The sequence below is a fragment of the Pleurodeles waltl genome, chromosome 2_2 (assembly GCF_031143425.1).
Source record: "Pleurodeles waltl isolate 20211129_DDA chromosome 2_2, aPleWal1.hap1.20221129, whole genome shotgun sequence".
In the NCBI taxonomy this organism is placed as follows: Eukaryota; Metazoa; Chordata; class Amphibia; order Caudata; family Salamandridae; genus Pleurodeles; species Pleurodeles waltl.
The window spans coordinates 454224395-454248713 of record NC_090439.1 but is presented as its reverse complement, the minus strand read 5'-3'; the positions used below and the strand labels follow the sequence as shown (position 1 = coordinate 454248713).

At 46.9% G+C, this 24319-nt stretch overlaps 1 protein-coding gene across 2 annotated transcripts in view; it reads left to right on the top strand.

Moving 5' to 3' along the window:
* The window catches only part of RNMT (RNA guanine-7 methyltransferase), a 152195-nt gene that overhangs the window by 89207 nt on the left and 38669 nt on the right, over positions 1 to 24319 (top strand). For both annotated transcript variants that reach the window (XM_069219918.1, XM_069219917.1), the window contains exon 9: positions 20363 to 20464. In XM_069219918.1, coding sequence (XP_069076019.1) covers positions 20363 to 20464 — 102 coding nt within the window. The remainder of the gene's footprint in view (positions 1 to 20362; positions 20465 to 24319) is intronic.

Sequence of the window (24319 nt, the reverse complement as noted above, 5' to 3'; positions counted from 1 at the left end):
AATGGCCTGAAACAGGTGGTGGTCTCCTCAAATATCCCAGTAGACTGTTTGCTTGGAAATGACCTGGAGTCCTCAGCATGGGCTGAGGTAGAACTGAAAACCCATGCAGCCATGCTGGGTATCCCTGAACTGGTGTGTGTCAAGACAAGGGCACAGTGCAAGGCTCAGGGTGAAAAAGTCGAGCTGGAGTCTGGAAGAAAGGCCCAGCCTACCAAGAGGAAAGGAAAGTCAGCTGGGAAACCAGCTGCAACACAGCAAGAAAAAGAGAACCTCTCTTCTCAGGAAGAAGTTCTGCCCTCTGAGGGAACTGAGCCTATGGAGCTGGAACCTTATCAGGTTGAGCTCTTAGGCCCAGGGGGACCCTCAAGGGAAGAGTTGTGTAAAGGACAAGAAACCTGTCCCTCTCTTGAAGGCCTTAGGCAGCAAGCTGCTGACGAGTCCAATGGCAAGAAAAATGGAACACATAGGGTCTATTGGGAAGATGGACTCCTGTACACTGAGGCAAGAGATCCCAAACCTGGTGCCACTAGGAGAGTGGTAGTGCCTCAGGGTTTCAGAGAGTTTATTCTGACCTTAGCCCATGATATTCCCCTTGCTGGGCATTTGGGACAAACCAAGACGTGGGAGAGGTTAGTCAACCACTTCTACTGGCCCAATATGTCCGAGAAGGTTAAGGAGTTTTGCCTCTCCTGCCCCACCTGTCAAGCCAGTGGTAAGACAGGTGGGCATCCAAAGGCCCCCCTCATTCCACTTCCAGTGGTGGGGGTCCCCTTTGAAAGAGTGGGTGTGGACATAGTTGGTCCACTAGAACCTCCCACAGCCTCAGGAAATATGTACATCCTAGTAGTAGTGGATCATGCTACTAGGTATCCTGAAGCTATTCCCCTTAGGTCGACTACTGCCCCTGCAGTAGCCAAGGCCCTCATTGGTATCTTTACCAGAGTTGGCTTCCCTAAGGAGGTAGTGTCTGACAGAGGTACCAACTTCATGTCAGCATACCTAAAACACATGTGGAATGAGTGTGGGGTGACTTATAAATTCACTACACCATATCATCCCCAAACTAATGGCCTTGTTGAGAGATTCAACAAGACATTAAAGGGCATGATCATGGGGCTCCCAGAAAAACTCAAAAGGAGATGGGATGTCCTCCTGCCATGTCTGCTTTTCGCTTACAGAGAGGTGCCTCAGAAGGGAGTAGGATTCTCACCCTTTGAACTTCTGTTTGGCCACCCTGTAAGGGGACCACTTGCTCTTGTTAAAGAAGGCTGGGAGAGACCTCTTCATGAGCCTAAACAAGACATAGTGGACTATGTACTTGGCCTTCGCTCAAGGATGGCAGAGTACATGGAAAAGGCAAGTAAAAACCTTGAGGCCAGCCAACAACTCCAGAAGTTGTGGTATGACCAAAAGGCTGCACTGGTTGAATTTCAACCAGGGCAGAAAGTCTGGGTTCTGGAGCCTGTGGCTCCCAGGGCACTCCAGGACAAATGGAGTGGCCCTTACCCAGTACTAGAAAGGAAGAGTCAGGTCACCTACCTGGTGGACCTGGGCACAAGCAGGAGCCCCAAGAGGGTGATCCATGTGAACCGCCTTAAGCTCTTCCATGACAGGGCTGATGTAAATCTGTTGATGGTGACAGATGAGGACCAGGAAGCTGAGAGTGAACCTCTCCCTGATCTCCTCTCATCAGACCCTAAAGATGGCTCAGTGGATGGAGTGATCTACTCAGACACCCTCTCTAGCCAACAGCAGTCTGACTGTAGGAAGGTCCTGCAGCAGTTTGCTGAACTCTTTTCCCTAACCCCTGGTCAGACACACCTGTGTACCCATGATGTGGACACAGGAGACAGCATGCCTGTCAAAAACAAAACATTTAGACAGTCTGACCAAGTTAAGGAAAGCATCAAGGTGGAAGTCCACAAGATGCTGGAATTGGGAGTAATTGAGTACTCCGACAGCCCCTGGGCTAGCCCAGTGGTCTTAGTCCCCAAACCTCACACCAAAGAAGGAAAGAGAGAGATGAGGTTTTGTGTGGACTACAGAGGTCTCAACTCTATCACCAAGACAGATGCTCATCCCATTCCTAGAGCTGATGAGCTAATAGACAAATTAGGGGCTGCCAAATTCTTAAGTACCTTTGACTTAACAGCAGGTTACTGGCAAATCAGAATGGCCCCTGGAGCAAAAGAAAAGACAGCATTCTCCACACCTGATGGGCATTATCAGTTCCCTGTTATGCCCTTTGGTTTAAAGAATGCCCCTGCCACCTTCCAAAGGTTGGTGAATCAAGTCCTTGCTGGGTTGGAATCCTTTAGTGCAGCTTATCTTGACGATATTGCTGTCGCCAGCTCCACCTGGCAGGATCACCTGGTCCACCTGAAGAAGGTTTTGAAGGCCCTGCAATCTGCAGGCCTCTCTATCAAGGCATCCAAATGCCAGATAGGGCAGGGAACTGTGGTTTACTTGGGACACCTTGTAGGTGGAGGCCAAGTTCAGCCACTCCAGCCTAAGATCCAGACTATTCTGGACTGGGCAGCTCCAAAAACCCAGACTCAAGTCAGGGCATTCCTTGGCTTGACTGGGTACTATAGGATGTTTGTGAAGGGATGTGGATCCATTGTGACAGCCCTCACAGAACTCACCTCCAAGAAAATGCCCAAGAAAGTAAACTGGACTGTAGAATGCCAACAGGCCTTTGACACCCTGAAGCAAGCTATGTGCACAGCACCAGTTCTAAAAGCTCCAGATTACTCCAAGCAATTCATTGTGCAAACAGATGCCTCTGAACATGGGATAGGGGCAGTTTTGTCCCAAACAAATGATGATGGCCTTGACCAGCCTGTTGCTTTCATTAGCAGGAGGTTACTCCCCAGGGAGCAGCGTTGGAGTGCCATTGAGAGGGAGGCCTTTGCTGTGGTTTGGTCCCTGAAGAAGCTGAGACCATACCTCTTTGGTACTCACTTCCTAGTTCAAACTGACCACAGACCTCTCAGATGGCTGATGCAAATGAAAGGTGAAAATCCAAAACTGTTGAGGTGGTCCATCTCCCTACAGGGAATGGACTTTATAGTGGAACACAGACCTGGGACTGCCCAGGTTCTTCCACTTAGAAAATGAAGACTCTCTTGGGAAAGGTTAGTCTCATCCTCTTTCGTTTGGGGGGGGGGGGGGGGGGGGGGGGTTGTGTAAGGAAATGCCTCCTTGGCATGGTTACCCCCTGACTTTTTGCCTTTGCTGATGCTATGTTTTGAATTGAAAGTGTGCTGAGGCCTGCTAGCCAGGCCCCAGCACCAGTGTTCTTTCCCTAACCTGTACTTTTGATTCCCCAATTGGCACACCCTGGCATCCAGATAAGTCCCTTGTAAGTGGTACCCCTGGTACCAAGGGCCCTGATGCCAAGGAAGGTCTCTAAGGGCTGCAGCATGTCTTATGCCACCCTGGAGACCCCTCACTCAGCACAGACACACTGCTTGCCAGCTTGTGTGTGCTGGTGAGAACAAAACGAGTAAGTCGACATGGCACTCCCCTCAGGGTAAGTCACAAACCAGAGTACGGGGTTTATTGAAATTACACATGGGTTGAAAGTGTGTTAATTGCGTCACTATACCAATCCTAAATCTCAACTAAAGATAAAACGAGGGGTGGTTTAAGGTCTGTGGAGGGGGATTTCCTTTACGGACTAGGTGGTCTCACACACTATATATTGTCATGCTTCATCATATGACCACCTAGCCCCACCCAGGTAGGACAATACCACCTGGGCGGACTCAACCTCGCTGTTAAAGGAACAGGAGGGAGTGCGTAAATTAGTTTGATTTCTGGAAAGTAGGGATCCAGCTATGCTATGAGAATAAAAACACCTACTCAGATACCAGGGTGAGTTTTAATAGAAGGTTCTGTGTAGTGTGATTAAAAGAAATGGGAGACCAGTGTGAGGACAATGACTCGCAAGGTCACCTATCTAGCCGACATGTTTCTGCCCTTGTGATTGAGCTATGGAGGGTCTCTGGGCATTCATCAGGGCGTTGGTTCCCTGTTACAGATGCTTATAATGCGCCGCATTTTAGATCGCAGTAGGAAAAAACGTGGGAAGGGAAGGAAGGGCCTACCTTAGCCAAGGGAATACCTGGGGAGGACCCTAACAATAAAGGCTACTAGCCTCTGGTATCCTGGAGAGGGAGCGTCCCCTTATAGTCAGACTTGCATCAAAGGTGGGTGTAAGGAAATGCCTCCTTGGCATGGTTGCCCCCTGACTTTTTGCCTTTGCTGATGCTATGTTTACAATTGAAAGTGTGCTGAGGCCTGCTAACCAGGCCCCAGCACCAGTGTTCTTTCCCTAACCTGTACTTTTGTATCCACAATTGGCAGACCCTGGCATCCAGATAAGTCCCTTGTAACTGGTACTTCTAGTACCAAGGGCCCTGATGCCAAGGAAGGTCTCTAAGGGCTGCAGCATGTCTTATGCCACCCTGGAGACCTCTCACTCAGCACAGACACTCTGCTTGCCAGCTTGTGTGTGCTAGTGAGGACAAAACGAGTAAGTCGACATGGCACTCCCCTCAGGGTGCCATGCCAGCCTCTCACTGCCTATGCAGTATAGGTAAGACACCCCTCTAGCAGGCCTTACAGCCCTAAGGCAGGGTGCACTATACCATAGGTGAGGGTACCAGTGCATGAGCATGGTACCCCTACAGTGTCTAAACAAAACCTTAGACATTGTAAGTGCAGGGTAGCCATAAGAGTATATGTTCTGGGAGTCTGTCAAACACGAACTCCACAGCACCCTAATGGCTACACTGAAAACTGGGAAGTTTGGTATCAAACTTCTCAGCACAATAAATGCACACTGATGCCAGTGTACATTTTATTGTAAAATACACCCCAGAGGGCACCTTAGAGGTGCCCCCTGAAACTTAACCGACTATCTGTGTAGGCTGACTAGTTTTAGCAGCCTGCCACAAACCGAGACATGTTGCTGGCCCCATGGGGAGAGTGCCTTTGTCACTCTGAGGCCAGTAACAAAGCCTGCACTGGGTGGAGATGCTAACACCTCCCCCAGGCAGGAATTGTCACACCTGGCGGTGAGCCTCAAAGGCTCACCTCCTTTGTGCCAACCCAGCAGGACACTCCAGCTAGTGGAGTTGCCCGCCCCCTCCGGCCAGGCCCCACTTTTGGCGGCAAGGCCGGAGAAAATAATGAGAAAAACAAGGAGGAGTCACTGGCCAGTCAGGACAGCCCCTAAGGTGTCCTGAGCTGAAGTGACTCTAACTTTTAGAAATCCTCCATCTTGCAGATGGAGGATTCCCCCAATAGGATTAGGGATGTGACCCCCTCCCCTTGGGAGGAGGCACAAAGAGGGTGTACCCACCCTCAGGGCTAGTAGCCATTGGCTACTAACCCCCCAGACCTAAACACGCCCTTAAATTTAGTATTTAAGGGCTACCCTGAACCCTAGAAAATTAGATTCCTGCAACTACAAGAAGAAGGACTGCCTAGCTGAAAACCCCTGCAGAGGAAGACCAGAAGACGACAACTGCCTTGGCTCCAGAAACTCACCGGCCTGTCTCCTGCCTTCCAAAGATCCTGCTCCAGCGACGCCTTCCAAAGGGACCAGCGACCTCGACATCCTCTGAGGACTGCCCCTGCTTCGAAAAGACAAGAAACTCCCGAGGACAGCGGACCTGCTCCAAGAAAAGCTGCAACTTCGTTTCCAGCAGCTTTAAAGAACCCTGCAAGCTCCCCGCAAGAAGCGTGAGACTTGCAACACTGCACCCGGCGACCCCGACTCGGCTGGTGGCGATCCAACACCTCAGGAGGGACCCCAGGACTACTCTAAGACTGTGAGTACAAAAACCTGTCCCCCCTGAGCCCCCACAGCGCCGCCTGCAGAGGGAATCCCGAGGCTTCCCCTGACCGTGACTCTTTGAATCCTAAGTCCCGACACCTGGGAGAGACCCTGCACCCGCAGCCCCCAGGACCTTAAGGACCGGACTTTCATTGGAGGAGTGACCCCCAGGAGTCCCTCTCCCTTGATCAAGTGGAGGTTTCCCCGAGGAACCCCCCCCTTGCCTGCCTGCAGCGCTGAAGAGATCCCGAGATCTCCCATTGACTTCCATTACAAACCCGACGCTTGTTTCTACACTGCACCCGGCCGCCCCCGCGCTGCTGAGGGTGAAATTTCTGTGTGGGCTTGTGTCCCCCCCGGTGCCCTACAAAACCCCCCTGGTCTGCCCTCCGAAGACGCGGGTACTTACCTGCAAGCAGACCGGAACCGGGGCACCCCCTTCTCTCCATTCTAGCCTATGCGTTTTGGGCACCACTTTGAACTCTGCACCTGACCGGCCCTGAGCTGCTGGTGTGGTGACTTTGGGGTTGCTCTGAACCCCCAACGGTGGGCTACCTTGGACCAAGAACTAAGCCCTGTAAGTGTCTTACTTACCTGGTTAACCTAGCAAATACTTACCTCCCCTAGGAACTGTGAAAATTGCACTAAGTGTCCACTTTTAAAACCGCTATTTGTGAATAACTTGAAAAGTATACATGCAATTTTGATGATTTGAAGTTCCTAAAGTACTTACCTGCAATACCTTTCGAATGAGATATTACATGTAGAATTTGAACCTGTGGTTCTTAAAATAAACTAAGAAAAGATATTTTTCTATATAAAAACCTATTGGCTGGATTTGTCTCTGAGTGTGTGTACCTCATTTATTGTCTATGTGTATGTACAACAAATGCTTAACACTACTCCTTGGATAAGCCTACTGCTCGACCACACTACCACAAAATAGAGCATTAGTATTATCTATTTTTACCACTATTTTACCTCTAAGGGGAACCCTTGGACTCTGTGCATGCTATTCCTTACTTTGAAATAGCACATACAGAGCCAACTTCCTACAGTGGGCGCTCTCCGTGCGCCTATACCGACCTCTCTTTCAGGACCGCTTGGGGTAAACCCCGTACTCCTGTTTGTGACTTAGTTTTGTGTTTGGGGAGTCGAGTACGAAGGGTGTCTTTTCCTACTCCCTTATACTCTCCCTTTGTGTACTCCCCTCAGGGTGCCATGCCAGCCTCTCACTGCCTATGCAGGTATAGATAAGTCACCCCTCTAGTAGGCCTTACAGCCCTAAGGCAGGGTGCACTATACCATAGGTGAGGGCACCAGTGCATGAGCAATGTACCCCTACAGTGTCTAAGCAATACCTTAGACATTGTAAGTGCAGGGTAGCCATAAGAGTATATGGTCTGGGAGTCTGTTTTACACGAACTCCACAGCACCATAATGGATAAACTGAAAACTGGGAAGTTTGGTATCAAACTTCTCAGCACAATAAATGCACACTGATGCCAGTGTACATTTTATTGTAAACTACACCCCAGAGGGCACCTTAGAGGTGCCCCCTGAAACCTTAACCAACTACCTGTGTAGGCTGACTGGTTCTAGCAGCCTGCCACACTCGAGACATGTTGCTGGCCCCATGGGGAAAGTGCCTTTGTCACTCTGAGGCCAGTAACAAAGCCTGCACTGGGTGGAGATGCTAACACCTCCCCCAGGCAGGAGCTGTAACACCTGGCGGTGAGCCTCAAAGGCTCTCACCCCCTTTGTCCCAGCACCGCAGGGCACTCTAGCTAGTGGAGTTGCCAGCCCCCTCCGGCCACGGCCCCACTTTTGGCGGCAAGGCCGGAGGAAATAATGAGAATAACAAGGAGGAGTCACTGGCCAGTCAGGACAGCCCCTAAGGTGTCCTGAGCTGAAGTGACTCTAACTTTTAGAAATCCTCCATCTTGCAGATGGAGGATTCCCCCAATAGGGATAGGATTGTGACCCCCTCCCCTTGGGAGGAGGCACAATGAGGGTGTACCCACCCTCGGGGCTAGTAGCCATTGGCTACTAACCCCCCAGACCTAAACACGCCCTTAAATTTAGTATTTAAGGGCTCCCCTGAACCTAAGAATTTAGATTCCTGCAACTTACCGAAGAAGACTGCTGAGCTGAAAACCCCTGCAGAAGAAGAAAGACGACACCAACTGCTTTGGCCCCAGTCCTACCGGCCTGTCTCCTGCCTTCTAAAGAAACCTGCTCCAGCGCCGCTTTCTCAAGGACCAGCGACCTCTGAATCCTCAGAGGACTGCCCTGCTTCAAGAGGAACAAGAAACTCCAGCGGACCTGCTCCAAAAAGACTGCAACTTTGTTTCAGAGGAGCAGATTTAAAGACCCCTGCAATCCCCGCAAGAAGCGTGAGACTTGCAACACTGCACCCGGCGACCCCGACTCGACTGGTGGAGAACCAACACCTCAGGGAGGACCCTCCGGCGACTCCGAGACTGTGAGTAACCAAAGTTGTCCCCCCTGAGCCCCCACAGCGACTCCTGCAGAGGGAATCCCCAGGCTCCCCCTGACCGCGACAGCCTGACTCTAAAATCCCGACGGCTGGAAAAGACCCTGCACCCGCAGCCCCCAGCACCTGAAGGATCGGAACTTCAGTGCAGGAGTGACCCCCAGGAGGCCCTCTCCCTTGCCCAGGTGGTGGCTACCCCGAGGAGCCCCCCCCTTGCCTGCCTGCATTGCTGAAGAGACCCCTTGGTCTCCCATTGATTTACATTGGAAACCCGACGCTTGTTTCTACACTGCACCCGGCCGCCCCAGTGCCGCTGAGGGTGTACTTTTTGTGTGAACTTGTGTCCCTCCCCCCTCACCCCCCCCCCCCCCGCCCCCGGTCCCCTACAAAACCCCCCTGGTCTGCCCTCCGAAGACGCGGGTACTTACCTGCTGGCAGACTGGAACCGGGGCACCCCCTTCTCTCCATTGAAGCCTATGCGTATTGGGCACCGCTTTGAACTCTGCACCTGACCGGCTCTGAGCTGCTGGTGTGGTAACTTTGGGGTTGCTCTGAACACCCAACGGTGGGCTACCTTGGACCCCAATCTTAACCCCGTAGGTGGTTTACTTACCTGCAAAACCTAACAATACTTTACCTCCCCCAGGAACTGTGAAAATTGCACTGTCCACTTTTAAAACAGCTAATTGTGTTTTATGTGAAAAGTATATATGCTACTGTAATTATTCAAAGTTCCTAAAGTACTTACCTGCAATACCTTTCAAATGAGATATTACATGTAGAATTTGAACCTGTGGTTCTTAAAATCAACTAAGAAAATATATTTTTCTATAACAAAACCTATTGGCCTGGATTTGTCTCTGAGTGTGTGTTCCTCATTTATTGCCTGTGTATGTACAACAAATGCTTAACACTACTCCTTTGATAAGCCTACTGCTCGACCACACTACCACAAAATAGAGCATTAGTATTATCTCTTTTTGCCACTATCTTACCTCTAAGGGGAACCCTTGGACACTCTGCATACTATTCCTTACTTTGAAATAGTGCATACAGAGCCAACTTCCTACACTCACCAACTAATAAACTGATGTTCAGGTCTTGCTTAAGACAATGCATGCTCGGTCTGTTGTGAGAGATGTTGTTAGCTTCCGGTGGTCTTAGAGCCCGCCCATTGCTTAGCATTTTTGGCTTCATTGTCACTGTGCTTTGCTTGGTTCTTATTCGTCAACTTACGTAGGCTTTCACTCATTTTCTTCTGTTTGTCCTTGCACTGCTCATATGTCAGGGGTTACTTTTTTTTGTTTCAGCAGTCTACGAGAGGGCCTGTATTTTCCAGCTATCTCTATCATGTACTTCTACCTCTCCTGTGTTCCTCTTTCTCGGTCTCCCTCACTTGTTGTTTTTTGCTTCAGCACCACTTCCTTTATCCCTTTGCTGCCCCAGCTCTGCCTGTCCATCCTACTGTCCTTTCACTTCCCCCAGCTCGTTCAGCCCAAGCTCCGTTGTCTGTGTGTCCCCATATCCACCTGCCCACCCTCAGTTCTCTGCAGTACTTAATTTGTTTAAAAAACAAAAGTGCTAGAGCTCTTGTCCGAAGGCCACTGCAGCTTAACCACCCATTTCCCCCCACTAGCGCTGTCAGTGACAGTTCCATCACACTCATACACACCTGTGACAATTCAGACTTCAAATATAGATTGAAAATGACTAAAATATGCCGCCCAACCTATTCTTATAGCTTTGGGTGGCAGGCCTTAGTGATTTTTATATTTAATTATTAAGCAACTATTATTGAGCTCCTCACAAAATTAGACAAACAGCACCACCATGTGGGTATAAGAGCCAGTGTTGATGATGGTGCTGGTGCCAAACACTGAAAACCACCAGCTCAAATTAAGCACTGGTTGGCTCTCTGCTTCCCCATGCTCTCCAACCCTCTGTCACCTTGCTTTCCCAATCCCTACCTCCTGTCCTCCTACTGTTGTCACCCTGTGGTCCAAGCCACTGCCACCATTGTCAGCTCTATGGCCCACCCCCTTCCTGTCTTCATTGTCCGTTTGCTTCTGCATCCCCTCCTGTCTGCCCTCCATTGGTATCCTTAGTACCTCCTGCCCTCTCCCTGTCAGCATAATTCACTACCCCATCCCACATGCCCTCCGTTGTCAGCTTGTTGTCCTAGGCACTCTCACCTGCTCTCCGTTGCCACCTTGTTTACACAGTGCCTCTGCTCTCCGTTGTCAGCTTGCTGTCCCATGCACTCACTTGCTCTCCGTTGCCACCTTGTTTACTCATCGCCTCTGCTCTCCCTGCTCATCGCCTCTGCTCTCTGTTGCCACCTTGTTTACTCATCGCCTCTGCTCTCCCTGCTCATCGCCTCTGCTCTCCGTTGTCAGCTTGCTTCCCTACTCGCATCTGTTCATTCTCCTAAATCAGTTTGCTTTCCAAACACTCCAGCTCACTCTCCATTGTCAGCTTGCTGCCCCACGCCCTCCTGCCCAATCACAGTTGTCTGTTTGCCCCCGAGTCCGTTGTTGGCGTGATTCCTCCACTCCTCCTGCCCATCCTGTGTTTTCAATGTGCTTTCCCACTTGTCACCAACATGCCCTCTTCCTCCCCACCCATGTCATTCTCTTCAACACCATGTTGCTTTTTTCCTCAACCCACTCACTATGCGTTTTTTCTTTTTTTAAATTAAAAAATATTGCATTAGCCGTGGCCGCACCCTAGCAGTTTCTTTTCTGATATAAATTGTAGCCATGCTGCACAGCATCCGCGCTGCTCTACTGCATAGCTTCAAATCATTGCCAAAGCAAATATCTCTTGTGGCCAATACCAGTTGGCTTTGCCAGTGCCATTTGTAAGATGTGTCCTTAAGGCCAAGTCCACTGAAATCATGCGATTTTGCGGCCAATGCATTTTTTGCCTAATTATGGATTTGTCCACACAATCCATCCTTTGCTGCATAGTTTGTAGACTTAAACAAAAAAAAAGTTTCTAGTTCACACGGATCAAAAGTTACTAAAAGGTGGCAACACGTTACCAGGCAGCGGAAAGCGCTTTCCAAAGGTTGATTGGTCCCCCTTTCTCATGCTTATTGTTGTATCTGGGTGTTAAACTGGTACTAATGGGGTAACACCTTGGCCCACACAAGGTTAACCTGTGTGAAAAGGATAAAAGAAAGACGTAATAATAATATAAAAAAAATCCTCATAATGCCGCACAATTTGTCTTTTCTTGCCACATAATTTAGTCAATCCTGCTGCATAATTTGGTCTTCCCATGGCTAATTATTCCAGCGTGCCAGCTTGTGGCCTGGCAAATCAAGCAGGAAAAAACTCTTTGCGAGCTACAAAATATGTGATCACCTTCATGAGTTTTTTTTTTTTTTTTTTTTTAAATCTGTAAAAACAAGAGGACCGATAAATAGTGCATAAACAAGCCTGCATGACAGTATCTCTTGCACAATCATTGGCAAAGCTAGTAGTTCCAATTCATGTAGCGTGCACACATTAAAGCCAGATAAAAGAAGAAAGAACGTCGGTGTTCAACGGTTCCTCAACTTAGATTACATCCTGTTTTTGTTTCTGTTGGTCTTCCTACTTCAACTGTTTTTTTCTTTCTTTTTCGCACTTTTTCTTCATCCATTGATGTGATACGTTATGATCACTTCTTGCCTAAGCTCAGAAGCTTATTTCTCTCTCACGTGGTATTATTAGAGTCCACCTTTCTGCCTTCATTGCAGTGCTTGCATTGAAGAAACGCATGAGGAACAACTTTCCAACTAAAGGCTCTTCATATGATCTTGCTGGCTCCCTGACGGAGTGTGTGTGTGTGTGGTTTTTTTTTTTTTCTCCTGCCTGCCAGACACACTCATTCCTCCCTCCTACCATTTCCTCTTTTTCATGTGTGCTCTACTTCCTAAACCCCTCTTGTTCCTCCCTCCCACTTTCTTCTGTATGCTACTCATTCTGTCCCCCAACCACCCCTCTCACTCCTTGTACCCTCCACCCCTACCCCCACCACCCCTCCGCTTGCCACCCTGTTGCAATCCTATTGGGTCTTCTAAAGATTCTTCTCCTATTCCATAATGGAAGCAATCTGCATCTGATGTTAGAGCCAGTGTGTTACAAGGCTCAGGCAGCATGAATGCCTTTGTCAGGACCACAGAAGGGGACCTCTAAAAGGCTGTTGTACTTGAACTTCCCAAGACGTTCTCAGTTTTCTAGCCGGGGCACATCTTGAAACCTGGGCCTTGAAATAGTCTTTTCAGTGGGATGTTTCTAAAGGGGAGTAGTTTAATGAGGAGAACGAGGAGGAAACATAGCTACATGAGGCCACACACAGACCTTCCGATGATCCAGATTTCAGCTTCTCCTTAATTTGCTACAGAGTAGAGGTGAAGGAATGTAGTGAATTGAGGGAGTCTTCCTCTAAAAGGAAATAAAATCAGAACATAGAAACATGAGTTTTAGTGGGTCGGAACTAAACTAAAAGGATAAATAAACTAAAGTGTTTTTACATCTGCATTGCAACCTCAATTTTCAAAGCACCTTGGGCCAGGCCAGATGTATCAAAACATTTTGCATTCGCAAACAGTGCGAATCACAAGATTCCACCGTTTGCTAATGCAAAATAGCCTTTCACGATGTATGAAAGGCATTGCAGTCCAATTATGGTAATCGCAATTTTTAGCTATTCCCTAAAATTGCTTCTCTGAATAGTGAATCACAATTTGCGATTCCCTATATAGGATTTCCCGAATAGCAAATTCTTATTTGCAATGCCCATATATCAAGCATTTCCTAAATGCGAACTGGGCATTTAGGAAATGCAATTATCACCAACTCCAAGTTGGTGGTAACCATGTGCACTTAAAAAAAAAAAAAATGCATTTCTTAAAGTGCCATGTAGTGCACACATTCTGCTAGGGCATGTGTGCGATTTTTCATATGCACAATTTTGTTTTGGGGGGGGGGGGAGCAGGGTGGCGGGCCCATCATATGTGTTTGAATTACCCAATTTACGAATTCCTAATAGGAAATTGCAAATTAGGAAATGCAAAACCATTCGCACCTATGGTAGAAACGGATGGGGTCTCATTTCCTAATAGCGATTCCCTAATAGTGATAGCAAATGTTTAGAAATTGCTATTAGGGAATCGCTATTTGTTACTTCCCATTTTTTATTACCTAAATAACGATTTCTTAAAATTCGCTATTTAGCTAATGCAAAATGGAACATTGAAACATCTGGCCTCTTATGTTTTGCCAGTGAAGGACTACCTTTTGAAATTCACATTACCTCTTGTAGACTTCTCCACACAGCAAAGTGGTGGAGACTATTCTTACCAGGTTGATAGTTTCATGCATATCAAAGCGTAGGGGACACAAGATGTTCAGTTTCCTCTCTGAGTTCATACCACCAAACCTAAGACTGTGCCAGTAATTTTCTAGGGCCATATACTGTAAAGAAATGGCTCCTTGTTGCAGTTACCCCCCACTTTTTGCCTGATACTGATGCTGACTTGACTGAGAAGTGTGCTGGGACCCTGCTAACCAGGCCCCAGCACCAGTGTTCTTTCACCTAAAATGTACCATTGTCTCCACAAGTGGCACAACCCTGGCACCCAGGTAAGTCCCTTGTAACTGGTACCCCCTGGTACCAAGGGCCCCTGATGCCAGGGAAGGTCTCTAAGGGCTGCAGCATGTCTTATGCCAACCTAGGGACCCCTCACTCAGCACAGACACACTGCTTGCCAGCTTGTGTGTGCTGGTGGGGAGAAAATGACTAAGTCGACATGGCACTCCCCTCAGGGTGCCATGCAAACCTCACACTGCCTGTGGCATAGGTAAGTCACCCCTCTAGCAGGCCTTACAGCCCTAAGGCAGGGTGCACTATACCACAGGTGAGGGCATATGTGCATGAGCACTATGCCCCTACAGTGTCTAAGCAAAACCTTAGACATTGTAAGTGCAGGGTAGCCATAAGAATATATGGTCTGGGAGTCTGTCAAAAACGAACTCCACAGCTCCATAATGGCTACACTGAATACTGGGAAGTTTAGTATCAAACGTCTCAGAATAATAAACCCACACTGATGCCAGTGTTGGATTTATAAAAAAATGCACACAGAGGGCATCTTAGAGATGCCCCCTGTATTTTACCCAATTGTTCAGTGCAGGGCTGACTGGTCTGTGCCAGCCTGCTGCTGAGAGACGAGTTTCTGACCCCATGTGGTGAGGGCCTTTGTGCACTCTGGGGACAGAAACAAAAGCCTGCTCTGGGTGGAGATGCTTCACACCTCCCCCCTGCAGGAACTGTAACACCTAGCAGTGAGCCTCAAAGGCTCAGGCTTCGTGTTACAATGCCCCAGGGCATTCCAGCTAGTGGAGATGCCCCGCCCCCCTGGACACAGCCCCCCACTTTTGGCGGCAAGTCCAGGAGAGATAATGAGAAAAACAAGGAGGAGTCACTGGCCAGTCAGGACAGCCCCTAAGGTGTCCTGAGCTGAGGTGACTCTGACTTTTAGAAATCCTCCATCTTGTAGAAGGATTCCCCCAATAGGAATAGGGATGTGCCCCCCTCCCCTCAGGGAGGAGGCACAAAGAGGGTGTAGCCACCCTCAAGGACAGTAGCCATTGGCTACTGCCCTCCCAGACCTAAACACACCCCTAAATTCAGTATTTAGGGGCTCCCCAGAACCTAGGAACTCATATTCCTGCAACTTATGAAGAAGAGGACTTCTGAGCTGAAAAACCCCTGCAGAGAAGAAGACACCAACTGCTTTGGCCCCAGCCCTACCGGCCTGTCTCCCTCCTTCAGAAGAAAACTGCTCCAGCGACGCTTTCCCAAGGACCAGCGACCTCTGAATCCTCAGAGGACTGCCCTGCTTCCAAAAGACCAAGAAACTCCAGAGGACAGCGGCCCTGTTCAACAAAGACTGCAACTTTGTTTCCAGAGGAGCAGATTTAAAGACCCCTGCAATCCCCGCAAGAAGCGTGAGACTTGCAACACTGCACCCGGTGACCCCGACTCGACTGGTGGAGAAACAACGCTACAGGGAGGACCCCCAGGCGACTCCAAGACTGTGAGTAACCAAAGTTGTCCCCCCCTGAGCCCCCACAGCGACGCCTGCAGAGAGAATCCCGAGGCTCTCCCTGACCGCGACTGCCTGACTCTAAAATCCCGACGGCTGGAAAAGACCCTGCACCCGCAGCCCCCAGCACCTGAAGGATCCGAACTCCAGTGCAGGAGTGACCCCCAGGAGGCCCTCTCCCTTGCCCAGGTGGTGGCTACCCTGAGGAGCCCCCCCCCCCCCCCCCCCCCTTGCCTGCCTGCACCGCTGAAGTGACCCCTTGGTCTCCCATTGATTCCTATTACAAACCCAACACTTGTTTGCACACTGCACCCGGCCGCCCCCGCGCTGCTGAGGATGTACTTTCTGTGTGGACTTGTCCCCCCCCCCCCCCCCCCCCCCCCAGTGCCCTACTGAACCCCCCCTGGTCTGCCCTCCAAAGACGCGGGTACTTACCTGCTGGCAGACTGGAACCGGGGCACCCCCTTCTCCATTGAAGCCTATGTGTTTTGGGCACCACTTTGAACTCTGCACCTGACCGGCCCTGAGCTGCTGGTGTGGTGACTTTGGGCTTGCTCTGAACCCCCAACGGTGGGCTACCTTGGACCCCAATTTGAACCCCGTAGGTGGTTTACTTACCTGCAAGAACTAATATTACTTTACCTCCCCCAGGAACTGTTGTAAATTGCACTAAGTGTCCACTTTTGAAATCGCTATATGTGTTTTATGTAAAAAGTATATATGCTATTGTGATTATTCAAAGTTCCTAAAGTACTTACCTGCAATACCTTTCAAATGAGATATTACATGTAGAATTTGAACCTGTGGTTCTTAAAATAAACTAAGAAAATATATTTTTCTATAACAAAACCTATTGGCCTGGATTTGTCTCTGAGTGTGTGTTCCTCATTTATTGCCTGTGTGTATGTACAACAAATGCTTAACACTACTCCTTTGATAAGCCTACTGCTCGACCACACTACCACAAAATAGAGCATTAGTATTATCTCTTTTTGCCACTATCTTACCTCTAAGGGGAACCCTTGGACTCTGTGCATACTATTCCTTACTTTGAAATAGTGCATACAGAGCCAACTTCCTACATATACCCTTTGCAGAAACCTGTCAGAAAGGAATTGACTACCTGGCATGCCTTTTGTAAGCATTACTCACTGAGTGGGGCTCTTGTCAATGAACGTCTCAGCATCATTATTTCAGGTTGGGTTGGCATATGTTGTCGCCATGTCTGGGCATCCTGGAATTGGATTCCTCAACACCTGTAAATGAGGAACACCAGACTAAGACTGGAAAACCTAATATGTAGTATAAATAGAGCAATTGGTCACCCTCTCAGTTGCTTGAATGAAGGAATCGTCCTCGGATAGAAGAGCAAGCAAGGCCGGGTTCCAGCAGACTCTCAGTAGAAAAGGTGGTTGGAAGTAGGAGAGTCAAGTTCCACCTAGAGAGTGAAGGCTCCACAGACTGAGAGTTACTGCTAAAGAAAGCAGTAGAAGCGGGCCAAGAAGCAGATTGTGCAGAGGAGAGTCAGGAAAGTGTTCATGTATGTGAAAGCCAGCCAGGCAAGTTGGAATCAGGCTTAGTCTTTCATAATAAACATGGCTGATGGTATAGGGTACTTAGGTGCATGTCCTGCTGGCTGGATGATAGAATCCTAATGCTCTCCCAAATTTTATGTATGCAATATACCAACCACTCACTGCAGAAGATGATGCAGGAACTTAGCTTGGTCAGTTTAAAATATACAGGGTTGGGAGAAGGGTCAAGTGTGAGAAAAGGAGGCATGCTGGTTCCCTTAGCAAAAAATGTAAAGTGGCAGCATTTTGTGAGTAATTTTTTTATTGTCCAGCTGGTGGTTCAGGCATTACCAAACCAGTATTGGTCTTGCTATACAGGAGACACTAACACACCTCTCACCTGTTTATTTAAGAGGGCTACTCTGTTTAATGTGAGGAACCTGCAGTAGAAGTACTTTATCATTAAGGACTTACCCCGTTTGGCATGGAAAATATAGTGAGTAAACAGATGCGAATATGAAATCGATAAGTTGGGCTTGACACTGAATGTGACCAGGTCTGTCCAAGTACTCGGCTACAATTCTTGTGGATAATCGTAGATACATCCTTATGCAAGACCTTGCTATCAGGAGATTGTATTTCCAAGTTACGGACCTTGGCCACAGCCTTCTGCAGAACAGCACCGTTAAAACCTACAAATTGCTTCTGGTTTTATTGCCATCACCATTTCGCCAATTACACATATGGCCTGTTAAACTGCAGCTGGATTTACAATGAATTTATCTTTAAAAAAAAAAAAAAAAAGTGATTGAATGCTTGAATTAATCTCAGCCACGGGTAATTACTCGGCGTCTCATCCCGGTCGAACATTATTTTGCACACCACGACACCTCAGTTTGAGCCTACAGTGAAAGCATTCAATGGGGTTAGGGACAATATCATTGGTGACGCTCAATGTCTCAAACAGACTTTGAATTGATGGAGCTTCCCATGGACTGATGAAGAAAGCCAACCAAAACATGCCAAAGTGATCACAATAGCAGATGCCTCAAAAGGTTTAGAGAGCACAGATGGGTGATTTCTCCATGAGTAGTTCGTAGTTAGTAAAAGGATAAATCTTTCTGTATGAGCAAATGGGAGCCCCTAGCTTGGTCTGGGTAACAGGCATTCTTTTCCCGACTATCTTAACCATATAGTCCTGATAAGAACCAACAATACCTGTTCCATATGCCATACAGCCAAATGAGACTCAAGATCTCTGCCCGTATCGGAGGAGGCCCAAATGCTGTGTGACTGGGCTACCCCCAGTGGAGTTGACATCTTGGCAGAACACCTGCCAAGCAAGCAGATGTTCTCAGACGCTTCCTGCTGAATTGCCATGAATTGAGGGGTTCATAAGGATCAGCTCCAGCAGTGCTTCAGACAAGGAGGCCATCCTGACCGCGACCTGATTGCAACTGCATTTTGCCTTGTCAGTCTTCACAAGTGGGTGCTGGTAAGAGGGATCAGTTGGCAATACCTTTGCAGTAGCATGGATGAATATAATTGCCTATGCCTCTTCAATGTTTCCACAGAGTCCTAATCCCTCGTTTTGAAGCTCCAGCATGGCTTCGCCAGTCCGGGTACTCCAACAACTTCCAAACTGTTCACACATCTCATATATTACAGAAAATACTTAATGGTCTCCTTTCTAGGTTAGATGGTGGCACTGCAGAACTATGCCAAATTGCTGAGCCTCAGGATTTGCTTCCTAACCACCAAGATTGTGGTCCTTTAGACATCTTGCAAGACTGTAGGGCACGTCTGGATCGTACATGTGCATCTTCCACCAACAAGGCCAACGCTGCTTGGTGGAAGCGTTTTTGCATGTGTTTACTGAAAAAGACCTGAATCTTGTCTTGTTGCATCCACATCAAATTCTGTAGGACTAGCATGAATTTTTTGTTTATCAGGCAGGGCAAGCTCTAAGACATTCATTGTTGGATGTTGACTTGGCAGCTAGTCTACTTGCCCCCAACTGACTTTATAAACAAAGTTGAAATATGCATCCATCTGGGTCCAATTGGCTGCAATGTCCAGGTTCAGAAATACTTTGTACTATCCATAATTGCTTTAAAAAAGGCGTATTAAGAAAATTCATGAAAATACTCTTCTGATCCTCTCTGCCAGTTCAACATTCTAGCAGAACACAGTGATCAAACAACTGATGTTTCCTCCTTTTGAGGTCATGTATGCATCAAAACTGAAATATATTTTTCTGAAACAGCTCTTTTGGCTCTCAGGTCAGTCAGGAGAGTGGGGAACCGCAGGTGTTCACAATCAAAAATTCATACTGGCACTCTGCCAGTGACAAAGTCCCAATGCTGATTAACCTCAAATTCATGCTGAAATTACCAAGAAACGTCCACATGACTGAGTCAGTGACACATCTTTCCGAATCCTTCACCATCTGGAGAAAAAGGAGTACACTCACTGGATGGTAGCAGGTGTTTGAAGTTTTAATTGGCCAAGACCAAAGACTTGTGACAAACTCCTTGTTTCCTTTGGATACCCAGGCTTTGCAGTTCTGCATGAAAGCATGGCATTGCATGTTGGCTGTCAGCCTGCACAATTTTATTGTCACAGCAAAGCAAAGAGCCCTCTAGTAAATAGTGACTGACAATCCACCAGAAGCATGTCTGCAACATTGACACTCTAAGCAGGTATGAAAGATATCACCATTCAGAACTACAGTTACAAATAAGGGTCTATCTTTGAAACATGAGTATTTTAGCAAAGTACAAAGTGTGAGGGTAAGATGAAAGAATAAAAACACACATTATTGCTAAACGAATTGTAACTTAATACGTTCATAAGGTGAGAGTGCAGGAGCATCGTAGCACTTTTAAACAATCCAAGTTAACCACAAAATGTGAAACTCATCTGAAGATCTAAAACACTTCCCTATTGTCTTGACGCAGACCGTGTTGGAGCAAATATTGGTTTCTCAAATTAAATAGTAGGTCCTTGAAATACATAGTTGAGGTGTATTGGGCTTTGTTGTATGGTGGAATCTAGGCAAATCCTATTTTGAAAAATATTGTAGAAGAGCATCTCTGTTATTTTCCTTGTACTTACTATGAAGGGAGTTCTTCCTACTTTTTTGTACGTTTTCCTTGTTCACTTTGTTCCTATCAATGTTTCAAACCAAATGTTCTTAGAGAAATAAAGGATTGTATTTTGTTCCTGTGCAGCACTATTACCAGGGGCCGTCTGACCTCAAGAATGCTATCCTTTTCTTGCCAGAAAAGAAGAGAATTTAGAACTTTCAGATAATTCTTCCAAAATGACAGGCCCTCTTTCTGAGTAGAACCTTGCTTTATGTATTCTTAGGAACATTAGTGATTGCTTCTTTTCAATTTCAGCAATATCCTGCGGGGGAGAACTCCAAACTTGTTTCTAGCAGTGCAGAGCAGTATGAGCATGCAGAGAGATATCTGAAGAATGGGCACTCAAGGCCACCTTTGGTAAGGACTTTATTAAAAATGTAAACTGTTGAGTTTGAAACATGTTAAGTATTTGTTTTATATATAGCACTATTACCGCCTACTGAATTTAACTTGCAGTACAGCAGCAAATGGCATCACAAAATACTGTGGCTATTTTGATATTATGACTTCCCCTTGAAAGGAGTGGGTGCCCTTTCAAACCGTATTTTGGCAGACAATCCGTATTAGATCTTTCACTATTTTAATGGAGTGGTTAGAAGTTAATTACAGTGCCTGTGTTAAGGAGTGTAAATTACCCGGAGTATAGCAGATGGCCTAACAAGTCAACAGTGGTATGTACTCTGCTGACCTGGTGGAAGACCACCTGTCATCCCTGGAGATCTCTTCTAGGCAGGTAAAGAGATCTACCTGCAGTAGAGCTGGTGCTGCCAATATGACTCTGCTGAAGAATGAGAAACATTCCTAGTGGGTGCCATGTTTAAAGTACCCACTTAACAAACTGTTTGTTTTTCAAAAACAAGCAGTGAAAGCAGGAGTTTGTTACTAGTACATGCTGGGAGTTCCCTCAGGTTCTGGGGTCATATCTTTGACTTTCTGCTCGGGACCACCAGGCTTTTGCTGGTGGACCCAAAGAGGAAATATTTATGACTGAACTGCCAACCTCAATGCAGTAGACGTCTTGTTGTACATTGACCAGCAGCCTTATGGCAGATGAAGAATTGGTTTAAGGTTTCCAGCGCCATTGAAAACGTCCCACCTATCTGACTCTTAAAGGAGCAGAGGGTAGTCAAGAGGTGGAAAAAGTGCCTCCTTTTCACAGATGTCCGCATCCACGATGTGATGTGAAAGGGGTGGAATGAGATTTTATTGCAAATTTGAATCTTCAGGTGCGCTTGACAAGAACACATGCACATTTTAATTTGAAGCTAATGTTTGGAGTTATTGAAACTAATTTTGCAAGGGTATTGAGCGTTTGATGTAGGAGAAGCTAGAATTTCATATAAGTTATTCAGACAGAGCAAACTTTAGGACATTCAACTTTGGATGTTGGTTAGGCATCTAGTCTGCTCATGCTTGTCCTCAGTGCAAGTTATCTGTCTGTAGAAAAATGGAAAGTCTATAAGCACAAGCTGTGCCTTCCAGCAGTGGGACATTCAGGGGCAGTGAATGACAGAGCTCTGTAGTTCTCCCCATTAAATAAATGACTTTGAAATCATTACTAAATAGTCTACTGACTATTTACTAATTTCACCCTTGGGGATGGAAACAGCAAAGAGAAATATTTCACACGCCCATTCTCTCCCTGCCAGGGATCTTATATCAAAGGTGGCAGGGACTTTGAAGTCCCTAGCCTGGTATGCAGATTGACTAGCCATCTTGCTGGAGGAGGTAACACCTTCCTACAGAGGAGGCATCGTTTCTGGCTTTTAAGAGTGTGGAATCTTACCTCCAGGGGGTCAGACACTCCTCTGTGGTGGTAAGCTGGTCAGTACCGTTCAGCAATCACACTAGAGGACTAGTAGGTTTTCAGGGGGCAAAACTAAGGTGCCCTCTGGGTGCATCTTATAATAAATTCTATACTAGCATCAGTATGAGTTTTTTAAGATGAGATGTTAGATACCAAGCACCCTGGGTTTCAGTGAGACCATTATATAGCTGGGTAACTCATAATGAATAGCGCCCAGTAAGTACCTTAAGGTTGCTTCCCTGTTTACTTGTAATATCTTAGTAATAGAACTAGACATCACCGTGGCATATCTGCCCATGCAGATATGTCCTCACATAAAATATAATGCAACCTGCCTTAGGACTTCAAGAGCTGCTGTAGGGTTGACTGACATATTAAATGTAGTGACTTTGGCATGGTACACAGAGTGTGTGCTATGTTGTGTTTTCATTCGTGGTTTGCACCATGACACTCAGACTGCATGCAGTTCGTATGGGGGTCCCTTAGGGTGGCATAATACATGCTGCAGCCCTTAGGTACCCTCTTTTGCACTCATGCCCTAGGTACCAGGGTTACCATCTAATAGGGACTCACAGTGGTGCCAAAGTATATGCCAATTGTGTGACAAACCATTTTACCTTGTGAGGGAAAGAGCACTAGCACTGGGACTTGGTTAGCAGGGACCCAGTGCACATCAGTTGAAAAACATCAGTACCAGTGGCAAAAAGTGGAGGTGACCATGGCAAAAAGGGACACTTTCGTACAGTTACTAGAAACATTCTGTAGGCGGAAGAGATAAGGCACAGTCCCCATAATGCATGCATAAGGACTGGGAGAGTCACTGTGCACACATGTTCTTTCCTGTGAAAGGGCCAAGTGGACGTTTTGGACACAAAGTTGGTCAGTCACCTCTGAAATACTATGGAAGAACAAGCCCTAGGAGTGCTGCAACCTTGGGTATACCTGTGCAGAGGACAGGAGTTTTCTTCCAGGTATCAGATTGTGGATGAGTCATGCTAGAGCCACAGTACCAGGTTTTGCCGATTTGTAGCATTAAATGCACATTTCCACAGAAATAATATGCAGTGTATCCTTTTTAATTGTATTTCTTGGTCATAATTGACTGGTGTGGCCATAAAGACTAGTGTTGGAACCCAAATGTGTAAGATCACTTGTACACTAAAAGAATTCCACAAGAAGTGAGTGCCATTTGTTATGTGCTCAACCTGGAGACTTTAACACAGACTTCTTGCAAATTATGATATCTAAAGTTCTCTCTACCTACATCTCGGGAGCCTGGTACAAACACGTTCAAACTACCTTTTAGTAAACCTTAAGCCATAATCATCAAGTCTTAGAACCAAACTTCTAAAGACAAATTTTCCAAAACTAGGATACATCTGAATTGTTTCTTCCCTGCAACCTCTGCTCTTACCGCAACTGCATCATAACTGAGCTTGCTTGAGGAATTCAGAGATCTTTGCCTGCTACCCCCAAAACACCATCACCCCACCAACATAATCGTATACTTTCTGATCAACCTGAACCAAGCTAACACCTTCTTTTGTCACCCCAGGTCAACACCGCAGCTGCTCTCTGTCCTCTTGGTCTTTTCTTTGCATTTATATAAACCATGCTCAGTTCTTCCTTTTAAAACAGGTCCTTCATGTCTGGAAACTTTGCTTCATTGCTCATTCATTCATTCTCTACTGAAAAGTTGTAGGAAGTTGGCTCTGTATGTGCTATTTCAAAGTAAGGAATAGCATGCACAGAGTCCAAGGGTTCCCCTTAGAGGTAAAATAGTGGTAAAAATAGATAATACTAATGCTCTATTTTGTGGTAGTGTGGTCGAGCAGTAGGCTTATCCAAGGAGTAGTGTTAAGCATTTGTTGTACATACACATAGACAATAAATGAGGTACACACACTCAGAGACAAATCCAGCCAATAGGTTTTTATATAGAAAAATATCTTTTCTTAGTTTATTTTAAGAACCACAGGTTCAAATTCTACATGTAATATCTCATTCGAAAGGTATTGCAGGTAAGTACTTTAGGAACTTCAAATCATCAAAATTGCATGTATACTTTTCAAGTTATTCACAAATAGCTGTTTTAAAAGTGGACACTTAGTGCAATTTTCACAGTTCCTAGGGGAGGTAAGTATTTGTTAGGTTAACCAGGTAAGTAAGACACTTACAGGGCTTAGTTCTTGGTCCAAGGTAGCCCACCGTTGGGGGTTCAGAGCAACCCCAAAGTCACCACACCAGCAGCTCAGGGCCGGTCAGGTGCAGAGTTCAAAGTGGTGCCCAAAACACATAGGCTAGAATGGAGAGAAGGGGGTGCCCCGGTTCCGGTCTGCTTGCAGGTAAGTACCCGCGTCTTCGGAGGGCAGACCAGGGGGGTTTTGTAGGGCACCGGGGGGGAC